Source organism: Balaenoptera ricei, chromosome 8 (assembly GCF_028023285.1).
Source record: "Balaenoptera ricei isolate mBalRic1 chromosome 8, mBalRic1.hap2, whole genome shotgun sequence".
NCBI lineage: Eukaryota > Metazoa > Chordata > Mammalia > Artiodactyla > Balaenopteridae > Balaenoptera > Balaenoptera ricei.
The window spans coordinates 11278929-11292596 of NC_082646.1; the positions used below are offsets into that span (position 1 = coordinate 11278929).

The 13668-nt window shown below is 44.7% G+C and overlaps 1 protein-coding gene across 3 annotated transcripts in view; it reads right to left on the bottom strand.

The window, feature by feature from the left end:
- The window catches only part of SORL1 (sortilin related receptor 1), a 162648-nt gene that overhangs the window by 102960 nt on the left and 46020 nt on the right, over window positions 1-13668 (bottom strand). For all 3 annotated transcript variants that reach the window (XM_059930177.1, XM_059930176.1, XM_059930178.1), the window contains exons 7-11: window positions 13005-13106; window positions 11807-11976; window positions 5969-6161; window positions 3219-3336; window positions 2935-3008 (exon numbers count right to left, since the gene is read on the bottom strand). In XM_059930177.1, the coding sequence (XP_059786160.1) occupies window positions 2935-3008; window positions 3219-3336; window positions 5969-6161; window positions 11807-11976; window positions 13005-13106 (657 nt within the window). The remainder of the gene's footprint in view (window positions 1-2934; window positions 3009-3218; window positions 3337-5968; window positions 6162-11806; window positions 11977-13004; window positions 13107-13668) is intronic.

The window sequence follows — 13668 nt, forward strand, 5'->3', positions numbered from 1 at the left end:
CAAATTAACTCAAAATAGATCATAAACCTAAACCTAAAGCCTAAAACTATAAAACCTGTAAAAGAACACATAGGGGACAATCTCTGCTAACTTGGGAAGGACAAACATTTCTCAGAACAACAAAGCACATAAAACATAGAAGAAAAGAACTGATAAATTAGACTTCACCAAAATTAAAAACATTTGCACTTCAAAAGACACCATTAAGAAAACAAAAAAGCAAGACACAGACTAGGAGAAAAAACTTATAACACACCTAAAAGACTTAAATTCATAATATATTAAAAAAAAAAACCTCTTACAGCTCAATAAGAAGACAAACACAACTCTAAAATATATAAAAGATCTGAACAGACACTTCACAAAAGAGTTTTAAATGACCAATGAACACATGAAAAGAAGCTCAACATCAAAAAGAAAAAAAAAAAAACAGAAGCTCAACATCATTAGTCATCAAAGAAATGCCAATTAAAACCACAATGAAATATCATATGCAGTTAATAAAATGTCTAAAATTTAAAAGACTGACCATATCAAGTGTTGGCATGCACCTGAAGCAATCAGAGCTCACACACTGCTGGTGGAAACATGAAACAGTACATCCACTTTGGAAAACAATTTGATACTTTAAAATAATCTGGTAATTCCTTTAAAAGCTAGACATATCTACCAGGTTGCCCACTCATTCCTTCCTACAGTATCTACCCAAGAGAAATAAAAATATGTGTCCACCTAAAAACCATGCAATTAAATGTTTATAACAACTATATTTGTAATCAGCAAAAACTAGAATGTCCATCAATCAATGAATGGATAAAGAAACTGTGGAATATCCCCACAATGGGATACGGATCAACAATGAAAAAGGAAAGAATCACTGATAAATGAAACAACATGAATGAACCTCAAAGCCAAAAGACTGCATCTGTATGAGTCCATTTACACAGAATTCTAGAAAATGCTAATAATCTGGAGGGATGAGGGTAGAGACCGGAATGAATTACAAAGGGACACAAAGAAGCTTTGATGGGTGATGCAGCTGTCTTAACTGTGGTGTGGGTGAAGGTGTAGTGAAGGTGATCAATCCTGATCAAATTATATACTTTAACTATGCGCAGTTTACTGTACCTCAACAAAGTTTTTTTTTTTTTAAGTGCAAAAATGGAACTCTGTGGATCTGAGAATTTGCACAATTTATTAGTAGGAGAAGGGGAACAAGAATTCTAGTCATCAGTTTTCTAGGCAGCATCTGTCAACTGCACCCCATTTCCTCTTCCCTGGCCACCATCTATCCCCCTCACACACCCGAGACTGTCCCTCTAAAGAGAAGGCTGCCCATGGGGGCTCAGATGCCCGCTCACACAGACAGTCTCAACCTCTTCATCCCCTAGTTAGTCCCTGCTAGCTCCAAAACTAAGGTCCCTGGTGCGATGGCTGCCTCTTGGCGGCGTGGGGCGTGCCTGGCGGGAGGCGCTGACAGCTGCCCCAGCATTAGCCAGACACCACTTCACTGGAGGAGCAGCAAGACACTGCCTTCTCCCCAGAAGGAAATCACTTGCAGACGTTCAAACCCCAGATTACACCAACATCAGAAGGTACAAACAAACCACCGGCCTATCCGCAGAGGAGAGGACACCCAATTTCAAAAGGAATGTCCAGCTCCAGGGAAGAGGGAAGCCGCTGCTTAATCTTTCCCATGGAAGCTGGACAAGGATGCCCCGAAAATTCCAGAGTGTTCACACTTTTTGACTACTCTGGCCTTAACGATCTCCCTCATCCGAATACGTGATTATGTTCCCTACCATACTGGACAGCTGTGTAGTCCTTACACACACACACACACACACACACACATATGCATGCACATACACGCGCGCACACACACACAATCTATGGAGGGACAGAGAGCCCTACCTCGAACGAGATAAGGTATGTGACAGGCCAAGACCCAAACAAACGTTGGGTATTACTACTGCTTCACATACTATGTATTTCACTCTGAAAGTGTAGGTATTGCATCCCCAGGAAGGGCACCATGAGGACGGGAGCCGTCTGCTGGTTCTCCCGAGAATCCCACAGCCCTCCTGACGTCACGTCCGGCCCGCGAGAGATCCGGTGAGTTCTACCCCAGCAGTTCCCTGCACACACAGCACAGCGGCCCCTACAGAATGAGACCAGATGCCTGTCTCCCTCATGGCAGACTGGTGAAAAACACTTTTTTTTTTTTTTTTCCAACAAGTTTGGGAATTCTCTAATGTCCAAGGCTGAGCTAGCATCTGGGGACTAGAGAACTAGCCCCACCTTCAGAATTGGTACAATCAATTCCTAAGGATCCAAATCAGTCACACAACCTTCAGGCAAAAACAGGCTCCTTCCACAGCACAGTCTGCCATAGCACGGAGCGAGATGGAGGACCCCTGCCCAGTACAGCCAGTCAGGGAAGTGGGCGGGGCAGGGGCTTGGCTTTAACCTCGCTAATATACAAAAATAAGTAAGTAACCAGGGTCAGACCTGACACCGCTACAAATACATTACAATCTGCTGATGGATTCAGCAAACAGTTACCGAGCACCACGTGTCCGTGCCAGACGCTGCTAGGTCCCAGGAGTAAGGAAGTGACAAAACAGACACTGCCTTATCCTTAGGGAATTTATAATCTTGGGATATTTACACAAATTCACAGCTGTTTTTTAAAAAGTCTGTTTCGGATTCAAAGTAACGTTTTTGGCAAAATCACAAGCCCACATCACGGGGTGTGAATACACAACAGTGCAGCCGACCCTGTCAGTGTGGCTCCGGGTACCTCTCTTTATTTTATAACCATATTTGGCGTCGTTGGCCTCCACCACCAGCCATGCGTGTCCTTGAAATGTCAAGGCACAGTCCACATTCTCCCACAAACAAGGGCAGGGGTTGTGGAGGGAGGGGGCTGACCTCTCGCCACCGGGCTCCAGCACTGCTGGAGATGTACACGTTTGTCTTGCTTGCCAAGTTCTTTCCCACCGAACCTAAAATGCAGGAAGAGTAAGTATTTTTAATGTCAAGAATACGTCAGATAATCATCTTGCTCAACCAGAAATTCTGAGTCATCTAGCAGCTAAGATGTCTCAGAACCACGAACAGCCAGTATTGCCCTAGGTGGCAGCGGTCACTATGTATTTGGCTGCACGTAAGCCAATAGCTTAACCCGTCAGTGAGAACAGGCCAAGCCAACTTACCCGTGGCGATGACGAGACCGGGCGCCGACTCCTTGGACAGGATGGGCATCCTTCGGAGCTGGAGGCTAAGTAGCTGGCTGAGCCGCTGGGCCAGGTGGAGGGAGCAGCCCTGGGAGAGCTACAGAACGCAAGTTCAGGAGCCGTCAGCACGCGACACGACACAGAGGCCTCCCGTGAAACGCTGAGGCCTCCTGGGCCCACGCTGCCGTCGGCACAGAGGAAGGAGATCTGGCCCAAAGGAGACCAGAGCCACAGCCTGGCTGTCCCCACACTCCCCCAGGTGGACGTGATCATCTGAACCACGTAAATGCCTCTCATGGAAGAAAAGAGAAAAATCCTAAGAAAAAATTCCTTCTGAGGCTCTCAGAGAATAGCAATTAGAAATCAGTGTCATATATAAAATAGATAACGTACAAGGACCTTCTGTATAGCACAGGGAACTTCTGTATAGCACAGGGACCTTCTGTATAGCACTCAATATCTTGTAATAACCTATAATGGAAAAGAATCTAAAAAAGTGCGTGTGTGTGTGTGTGTGTGTGTATATATATATATATATATATGTATACACATATATATATATATATATATATATATATAACTGAATCACTTAGCTGTATACCAGAAACTAACACAACATTGTGAATCAACTATATTTCAATCAAAATTAAAAAAGAAATCAGTGCCAACTCAAGTAGATAGGAAAGCTATCACTCTCTCATGTTACCTAGAATTTCTCTCATGTCATTCAAATGAATGAAAGAGAATGAAATGATTTCATGGTACTTATTTTCTAAGTCAGTGAAGATGTATTTCAAATGTGATTTAAGCAACTCTGTCAGAAAAAAAACTAAGACTCAGAAGTCAGAAAGTCTCACTGATAAGCTCCCAGATGTACAACACATATGAGATATAAACACCAAAAGAGTCACATTAAACTTTTTTAAGCAGTCTGCATTTGTACAACAAGTCTTCAGGTGTCCTCTGCAAGACTTCAGGTTATTCAAACTGGCCTCCATCACTTATGTTCAGATTTTAATAGTTCTGCAAACAATGCCTTTTGCTATAGGGTCATACCTGATTCTCCTGGCCAGAAAGTGACTGTCAAATGTTACTTAGCCTTGTCTGGTGTTCTAGATAGGGTATCTCTATGTGTGCCTATGTTACAGGTAAAAACTGACATGATTTGCTAGATATACTTATTTTTATAACAAAAGGATCTCTCTAACAAATATCTGTCTTGCTAGCATCAAAGTTCAGCAAATGAAAACTGGAGCAAATTAGGTTGAGTCTCAAAGAAATATCTGCCAACTCACCTTTTCTGTCACCACCTAAAATCAGAAGCAGAAACTAAAAGCTGATTACTAATTGTTGTACAGTTCATAAATAAACTGATCAGTCAGGGAAAGAAGCAGCTGGATTTTAACAATACTATTCATTTTATTTAACCAAGGTTTGGACCCCTACCACATGCTCCAAAATCTATATCCTGCAGTGAAACAACACCTAGGTGTTTATCTGCACCTGCTTATAACCTGCCTCTCTCCAAAGCTAGACTCGATGTGGTAAGTCCAGACCTGTTACCAAATAGGGAAGAAAAATCAAGAAGTACAAAAAAAAAAAAGGAAAAGAAAAAAAAATCAAGAAGTACATTCTAGAACAAGAGTCTCCAAAATAATTTTCCCAAGGACCACGGATACAGCATACAAGAGAGTCAATATATTTAACCATGGACAAATGAAATTCAAAAATCCAAAAGACCAGGTAATTGTCTAACTAAAATGTTTTGGTTTCTCCAAAAATGAGTACTACTGTTTTTTTCCGAGTTCCTTCCACCTGCCTACTTTACACACCCTAGATCCCCTAGAGAAATGAAAATGGAGGTGTGTGGGGTGTCACATGAAGCCGAGGACCACGATCACAGACTTCTCCCCAGGGAAAAGGAAGGAACCACTTAAGCGAATGGCAACACTGAATGGGACCAAATAACACATTTTAGTATCATGAGCTTTTCAGATGAAGCCACAGGTAGGGAAAACTGTAGAATCCTAAATTATATTCAGGGAGGAATTTTAAAAGACGTTCCCCAGCAAATCACTTTGCTGTACAGCACAGGTCCCCAGACTTTCTTGGTTCCCAGCACAACTGGTATCTCAGTAATTTTTTTTATAACAGCCTCAGGTCAGAAGAAATACCAATGTTTGTTTTTTTACATAGTTAAGTCCAAACAACTTAATAAGTATATGTCCTAATAACTTAGCAGCAGTTTGAAATAATATTGTGTGTGTGTGTATAAATTGAAAGAAAACATAAAATTTTATTTCATTCTTAAATAACCACAATTACTTAATAATAGTATGTAGACACCTTTTGGGCACTGCACATCTTCTCAAACTTTGGAATCTAATCAGATATCACTACCATCATTTCCTGTGCCAACCTGATTTTCTTACTTGCTTTTTATCACATCAACTGCCAAAAATCCAGCTTCACAAAGATATGTCAGCAAAAGACATATAGCATGAGCTAATGTTGAAACTGTGAACTAACTCAAGATAGTAATTCACAGGGTGACCAACAGACATCAAGTATCACAGTTTTTCCCTCAAAAACTTAAAATATCCCATGGTGCCCCTGTGCGTTCACTATGGCACCCCAAGGCATCTTGATGCAGAGTTTGGGAACTGTAAGAGTAGAACTACAGTTAAAAGTGTGTATTAACAATCCAAACAAGAGCAAAGCATCTATACCTCACAGCTGATTTTCTCTCCATACCCCGTGAAGGCTGGGGCCTGAAGGAATTCCCAGGTCCCCCCTTTGTCAAAGGTGATGACTGATCTCATGTTCTCTTCATTCATGGAACCATTAATCAGAGTAGCAATGTAGACTCCCTGTAACCCCTCCACGCGGTGGAAGTCAGCAAATGGTTCATTTGCAAAATACCTACATTAAGAGAAAATAAACAGCTGTGAGCATGAATTTATTATTTGCTTGGCATGTTCTTATTTTAAATAACATAAAATTTAACCATTTTAAAGTACACAATTCAGTGGCGTTAAGTACCTTCCCAATGTTATGCAACCATCATCACTATGTAGTCCCAGAATATTTTCATCTTCCCAAAGGGAAACCCTGTACCCACTGGCAGTCATGCCCCACTTTCTCTTTCCATCCCAGACGCTGGCAACCACTGATCAGTTTTCTGTCTCTATGGAATTGCCTCTTCTGGATATTTCATATAAATGGAATTATACAATTTGTGGCCTTTTGTATCTGGTTACTTTCTCTTAGCATAATGTTTTCAAGGTCCATCCATGTTGTATCAGTACTTCATCCCTTCTTATGGCTGAATAATCTGCCCTTTTTAAAAAGTGATGTTTTGTAATTTTGAAGGCCAAGATGCTCACCTGACCTATCACTCCTCACGTGGGGTTCAGAATGATGAATACAACACGGAAAAGTTGATGTCAGAGTCACATTTATTTCTCCACTAATGAAACTGACCCCAAATCCTCCAGTGAGCCCTGACAAACAGGAAACGTTAAACCAAACTCACCAGATACTAATTATAGTGCTGGCCTATTCACAATAGCCAAGACATGGAAATAACCAAAGTGTCCATCAACAGAGGAATGGATAAAGAAGACATTGTACATATATACAATGGAATACTACTCAGCCATAAAAAAGAATGAAATAATGCCATTTGCAGCAACATGGATGGACCTAGAGATTATCATACTAAGTGAAATAAGTCAGAAAGAGAAAGACAAATGCCATATGATATTACTTACATGTGGAATCTAAAATATGACACAAATGAACTTATCTATGAAACAGAAACAGACTCACAGACATAGAGGACAGACTTGTGGTTGCCAAGGGAGAGGGGGTGGTGGGAGAGGGAAGGATTGAGAGTTTAGGGTTAGCAGATGCAAACTATTATATATAGAATGGATAAACAACAAGGTCCTACTGTACAGCACAGGGAACTATATTTGACATACTATGATAAACCATAATGGAACTGAATATAAACAAGAATGTATATATATGTATAACTGAATCACTTTGCTGTACAGCAGAAATTAATACAACGTTGTAAATCAACTATTCTTCAATTTAAAAAATTATAGTGTTGAGGCTTACAATCTAACCCAATCTATAGGAATATAGCTAAGGGGTTACACAGCCACTGTCCAGATACTTACAACTAATTAGCCAAAACCCTGATCAGACAGAAGCCGATAGGATTTGTCAGGGAGCAAAGCAGAACCCCCTTCCCAAAGGCGTGGTATATCCAACAAGGATGGCTCTGGAAACCTTGAGGTTATGCTCATTAACAGTGAAGCGGAGAAGAAGACCCTCCGCGGCCTTAACTGCTAGCCCAGATACTGTAATTTCCCTGGGAAGAAGTTTTGTTCTGACATGGTACACACGTTACAAACAGATCTCTCAGAAAGGGTAGCCACAGTTCACACGTGGCTTGTAAAAATGGAAGCGGGTCCTTTATTTGGAGGGTTCTGAGCCACTGGGCTTTGTAAAAAAGCACAGAACTGCACTTTCCCTTCATCTGTCATACAAATCTCGAGCTGGATGACTGCTGGCCACCTCAGACAGAAAGACGCACACAGAAGTGGCAGGGCCACCCCAGCTGAGAGATGGAGCAAGGTCCTCCAGATAACACCAGCGCTGAGACCAAATGTTCTGACTCGTGGTTTCCTTAGGTCTGTTTTAGTTGTTTTTCAGTTGCTTCCTTAGGAATGGGCCCCAAGTCTGTTCCCCACTGCCCTCCATTCACCTCGGCTATTCTGCCTGTGATCCTAGCATCGTGAGGTCCCCGTATTGGCTTCTTTCAATTTATCTGAGAGGTCTGAATTTCTCTCGTTTTCAGGAGCCCTGTTTCTCCCCCTGGTCTCTCTCCTGGTGTTTTATTTTTTTAATCCAAGCAGAAGCCTGTCCTCTGTACGTCCCACGCTCCTCCAGGTCCCAGCCCACCCTGTCATCTCCTGCTCTGACGCCTTGCACCCTACAACTACCTGACTCACCCAAGCATCTCCCCCGGAGAGTCCGTTTTCTTTTGTTTTCTCTCCCTGGCTCTCACCACTTGCTCTTCCCCTCGCCAGGCAGCTCACCAGGTCCCCCTCGACCACCCTCAGCCCAAACCCAGCACATCCTCCTCAAGATGCCCTGTGGGCCCACCACGTCCATCCCTCCATCTAGACGCTGCCTCCACCTGGCACTTCTCACAAGGTCAGGGTCACCCCTGGTGAGAATTCCTTCTCCCGGTCTCTAAGTAAAGAGATCCAGGTCCTCGGCACCACACTTTCCCACTGAGCTCAAAGAATAGCTCGTTTGGTTTGGTGTGGTTTCCTTTTTTTTAAGTTAAGCCAGCCTGCCCACATAATCTGCTCCTTCACCCTTGTCCCATGTCATCATGCTGAGATGGAGATGCAGCTGACAAAGGTCATTCAAGTGAGTACATCTGAACATCTCCAGTCCCGAGATAAAATCTGAAGAAAAAAAATAAGAAGGCCAAGGAGGATGTCAGTCTATGAATCTTGACGTAAATCTATTTTCATTTTCCTAACTAGACCGAGTGGTCAGGCAGGGCAGGGAGTCGGAGGGGGGGAACGTTTGTAACTGCATAAAGGGCCATCTGTCTGTGCGCAGTGGCCGTGTGGCCACGTCACTGAGGTTCCCACTTCCTGGGGAGCCGCTCTCTGCAGCTTCGGGCTCCTGCTCTGCCCTGCCATCTCCATCCTGAAGAGCTCACAAATGCAGAAGTCAAGGAAACCTTGGCCAAGCCGTGACTTATCAGCCCCATAGCTGGAGGCTCTCAAAGGTGACAAACAAAGAGTCGGCAAAAGGCCAGACAGAGAGTGGTTCATGACTTTAGTTATAAAAAAGTAAGGCCACTATGACTCACCCATACAGAGAAATGAAGTATTGATTGACACGTGTTCCATGTGGATAAACCCTGAAAACATTACACAAAGTGAAGCAGACACAAAGGCAGACACAAAGGTCAGGTGTTATGGCATGATTCCATTTATATGAAATAGCCAGAACAGGCAACTCCGTAGAGACAGAAAGTAGCCTGGGGGCTGCCAGGGGCTGGAGGAGGGGAGAGTGGAGAGAAACTGCTGAACGGGAAGGGGTTTTCTTTGGGGGAAATACAAATGTCAATGTTTGGGAATTAGATAAAGCTGGTGGTTGCACATCGCTGTGAATGTGTTATATGCCACTGAGTTGTTTACTTTAATAAAATGGTTAAGATAACATCATGAGAATTTCAATTAAAAAAAAAAAAAAAAAAAAGCCACAGGAGCCAGCTGGAAGGGGCAGTGACTGACCACACCAGAACAACCTGAGGATGAATCACGGCAGGAATGGTTTATAACACATTATAAGACACTGAATAATAAATAACCTGTGTGTGGGGGAAAAAACCAGAATAAATAAATAACCTGTGAGTCTACACTGGGGAAAAAAAAAGTAAGGAGTAAAAGATGACAGCACCTCCAAAGGAGAAGAAACAGGGTGAGAAAAGCATATCAGAGACCACACAGAAAGTTCTCTGCTTGGATATCTAATAGGCATCTCCAAACCAGAACTCTTGATCTTCTCCCCACACCTGCACCTCGCCCAGCCCTCTCCGTCAGTCTGAAACCATCACTGTACCAGCTACCCCGGCCAAGCGGTGGTGGGTCCCTGACTCCTCCTTTTCTCATACGTCATGTCCAATCCATCAGCAAATGGTCAGAATTTGACCATTTCCAGCATCTCCACTGCTACCGCCCCGGGGTCCAGCCAACCTCCATCTCCACTGGCCTGGATTCTGGCAGTGCTCTCACAGCTGGGGTTCCCCCCCAGACACATCAAAGCCCGCTTTCACTCATGTCCCCACCAGACACGTGAAAGTCTGCTGTCTAATTTCCACACAGCATCCAGGATGGCTTCTTTAAAAGATAAGTCACATGAGCGTTCACTGAAAGTTATTTATTAACACTACCCATTCATGTTTTATGCACTTTTCTTTACATAATGCAATTCACAGTTTTTAAAATGGTGTCCAAAAATGTAACAGGTTAAATCAAATAACGTCCAGCTTCTGGTCAAAACCCTCCATCATGCTTAGAAGAAAAAATAGGGAATTCGCTGGCGGTCCAGTGGTTAGGACACCGCACAAAAAAGAAAAAAAGAAGAAAAGGAGAAAAAGATAAAGTTCTTTCTACGCCCTTGAGGGCTCTACACAACCTGAACCCTGTGCTCTTGGTTCCTGTGTCTTGGGGATGTTCTCTCCCCTCCACCAGCTGTTTGATCCACCCTGGCCTCCTCACTGCTCCTAAAATAAACCAACAAAGTCCCACCTCGGAACCCCTGTGTCTCCTGTTCCCTCCGCCTGCCATGCTCTTCCCCGGGGTACGTGCCCGGCTCCCTCCCTCGTGTAATTCAGGCACCTGCTGGAATGTCACCCTCCTGAAACAGCCTTCCACGACCAGCCAATATAAAGTAACACCCTCGTAACCCTCTGTCCTCTTATCTCGCTTTATTTTTTTTCTCGGCACTCACCATTATCAGCAGATCACATATTTGTTTATATTCTGTCTTCCCCCAGTTAGAACAAAAGCTCCATAGAATGGGGGCCTCGTCCTGAGTTTCCCTTGCTGGATACAATATTTCATGGCTGTACACGCAACATCACCAGGCACCAAGCAGCAGCATACCTGCTGAATGAACTGATGACTGAATGAACTGGCAACATGAAGAGGGACGGCGGGCAGCAAGGACGTGCCCTCTGACCTGCTGGTCACGGCCTTTGGGCCAGACCCCACTGCAGACCAGTCAGTCAGGTCCACCGGATGGCTCTCCCCAAGAGCAGAGAGTAAACGTAATCACAGTCAGACACACACAAGTCTGGGTTGTCACACGATAAGTGAGAATACATGGCCCTGTGGCACTGACGGATCACAGTGCCACCCACAGATTCGTGGCATCCACCCCTCCCAAACCCCGGACTCCTCCACGACCCAGAGAACACCCGTTACTGCAGGACCACTCCAGGCATGTGATTTGCTGACAAAGGATCAGTGATGTTGGTATCTCTCCACAGACACCACAGAACAATACCTTGCAATTACTGAAAAAAAGAGTAATGATGTCAATTAACCAGAGTCACACAGAAGCAGGGCCTTGCGGCCACATATAGCAGCTGGTCCGCAGTGGATGATACTTTGCAAGTGCTCTTTCCCACTGGCTCTGACACCACAAAACCAGGTAACTGAATGAAGGGAACCCAAAGGAGTGGCTGACACTGTGGCGGTGACCCTAAGTGTCACCCAGGCAGCGGTGCCCAGCCTGTGCTTCACACAAATGTCACCTGAGGAGCTTTTTAAAATCCTCACACACCCATCACACCCCAAACCAGATAAAATATAATTTCTAAGAAGGTGAGCCAGGCATAGTCGGAGTTCCTGAAACCTCCTTGCCGAGGTGAATCCAAATGTGCAGCTAATGTTGAAAACCACCCAACTAGAGGTCGTGCGGGGGGTAAGAAAGCAGGGAGGGCCTCCCGGTCTCCTTACCTCACCAAGGTGTCACTGCCTGCCCCTGCTGGGCTGTAATAGAGCACGTTCTCCAAGGACAGCGAGAACTTTAGCCCCTCTGCCTCCGAGATGTACAGGTCGGTGCGGTTGTTACTGTGACTGACACACACGAACACCTGGTCCTCGGACGCGTCCGCGATGTAATATTCCTTCGGCGTCAGAAGTCAAAAAAGACACAAGTCAAAAAAAACCACACAGGCCCTGTGGACTGTCCCAGTGCACACTAAAAGCAATGACTTCCAAATGTCCCAGTGAGGAGTGTGGGCTCGGAGCCCACGGAAAGCCTCCCCATGTCGGGAAAGAAGCTTGGCCAACTCTCTCTTTGGAGACCCTGAGGCTGCCTTACGGCCGGAGCAAACCTCTTCTTGGCAGGTGGGACACAGAATAAGAATGAGCCCTGAACTCCAAAAATGACCCAGAAATCACTTTTAGTTAAGAATGTCTCCCTATCGTTAGTACAAAGTACAATATGGATTAAGGTGCATTTCCTTCCCTGTCATTTTCTCTAAGGTGACTACAGGAAGGCAGAACCCAGAGAAAGCAAAGAACGGACAAGCGTGTTCTCCGTCACATCCTCCTCTTAGTTACTAACCTTCCATCACACCAACGCCTGGCATCAAGGCCTCCAAATGCCACCTCCTCCCCGCGGTCACTTCTCTGATGACCCAGCCCACACTGACTTTCCCTATCGCTCTCTATGTTCTAACACATACTGCATAGTCAAGCCTTTGACTGTACATGGCTTATTCCTCTGCTCTGCTCCCAGGCTCTCCAACCCATCTGTTTCTAAAAGGGTGAGACTCAAATCCTATCCCCTTTTGGAACCTCACCATCTGCGAGCAACACAGCAGGTACTTAATAAATAACTACTGCTGTCACTAACCTCCCATTCCTTCAGCACTAGCACACTGAGACCATTGACTCTGGTTCCAAACCTCTCTGCCAATCCTTCTCCACTTAAAGCAAATTAAGGCTCCCATTCAGCTCCACTTCAAAAAGTGAAGAGGGAGAACACAGACCAAGATGCCCAAAGCATAATGGTTCTCTCTCTCTCGAGACCAATCTAGAAAGTGACTTCAGGGAGCCTCCATCAGGTATCCACCCCCCATCACCCTCCCTCTAACCTCTGCATGAGGACAATGGCACTCCTCCCCACCCCGGCGTGGACCCCACTCACATTAATAGGATATCTTGTGACAAACTGGGCTGCTCGCATGGGCTTGCGGCCAAAGGAGACCCAGAGCTGGACAGAGGATGGCTGCAGACCGCCGAAGAGATGCTGCCAAGGAAGAGGAAAAAAAATCAACTGTACTATGTGATCGCCACTCAGGATGAGCGAAGAAGGAAACAGAAAAGTCAGACCCCTCTGATCCAACTAAAAACACAAAATAGAGAGTGTGACCGCAAATGCACATTTTTGCAACGTTTGCTGTCACTGGGCAGCTTGGGCTCTACCACTTTATCCTAGATACCTGGTCTGCAATAAATATTAGATACTCCAGATACCATATGAAGAGGAAGAACAATGGTATGATGGGAGCACTTGAGCTTGGCGAGGGGGGCGGTGGCTGCCAAAACTTAAGCAGAGAGCGAAAAGGGAGAGAATTGTCTGATGGAGAGACAGACGGGGCGGAGGAGCCTACAGCCCCCAAACCACCACAGGGTGAGGTCAGTCACACACCTGATACGCATAAAAACATACCCTTTTCCTCCTTCTACTCTTATTTGCAGATCGCTAGGATCCCCAAGTCACAGGGCTTTAATTTGTACCAAGAGTTGAAGGGGATTTTCATTGATTCTATTTTTCAATCTTTTAAGACTTCTCAATGATTAAGGTCTTT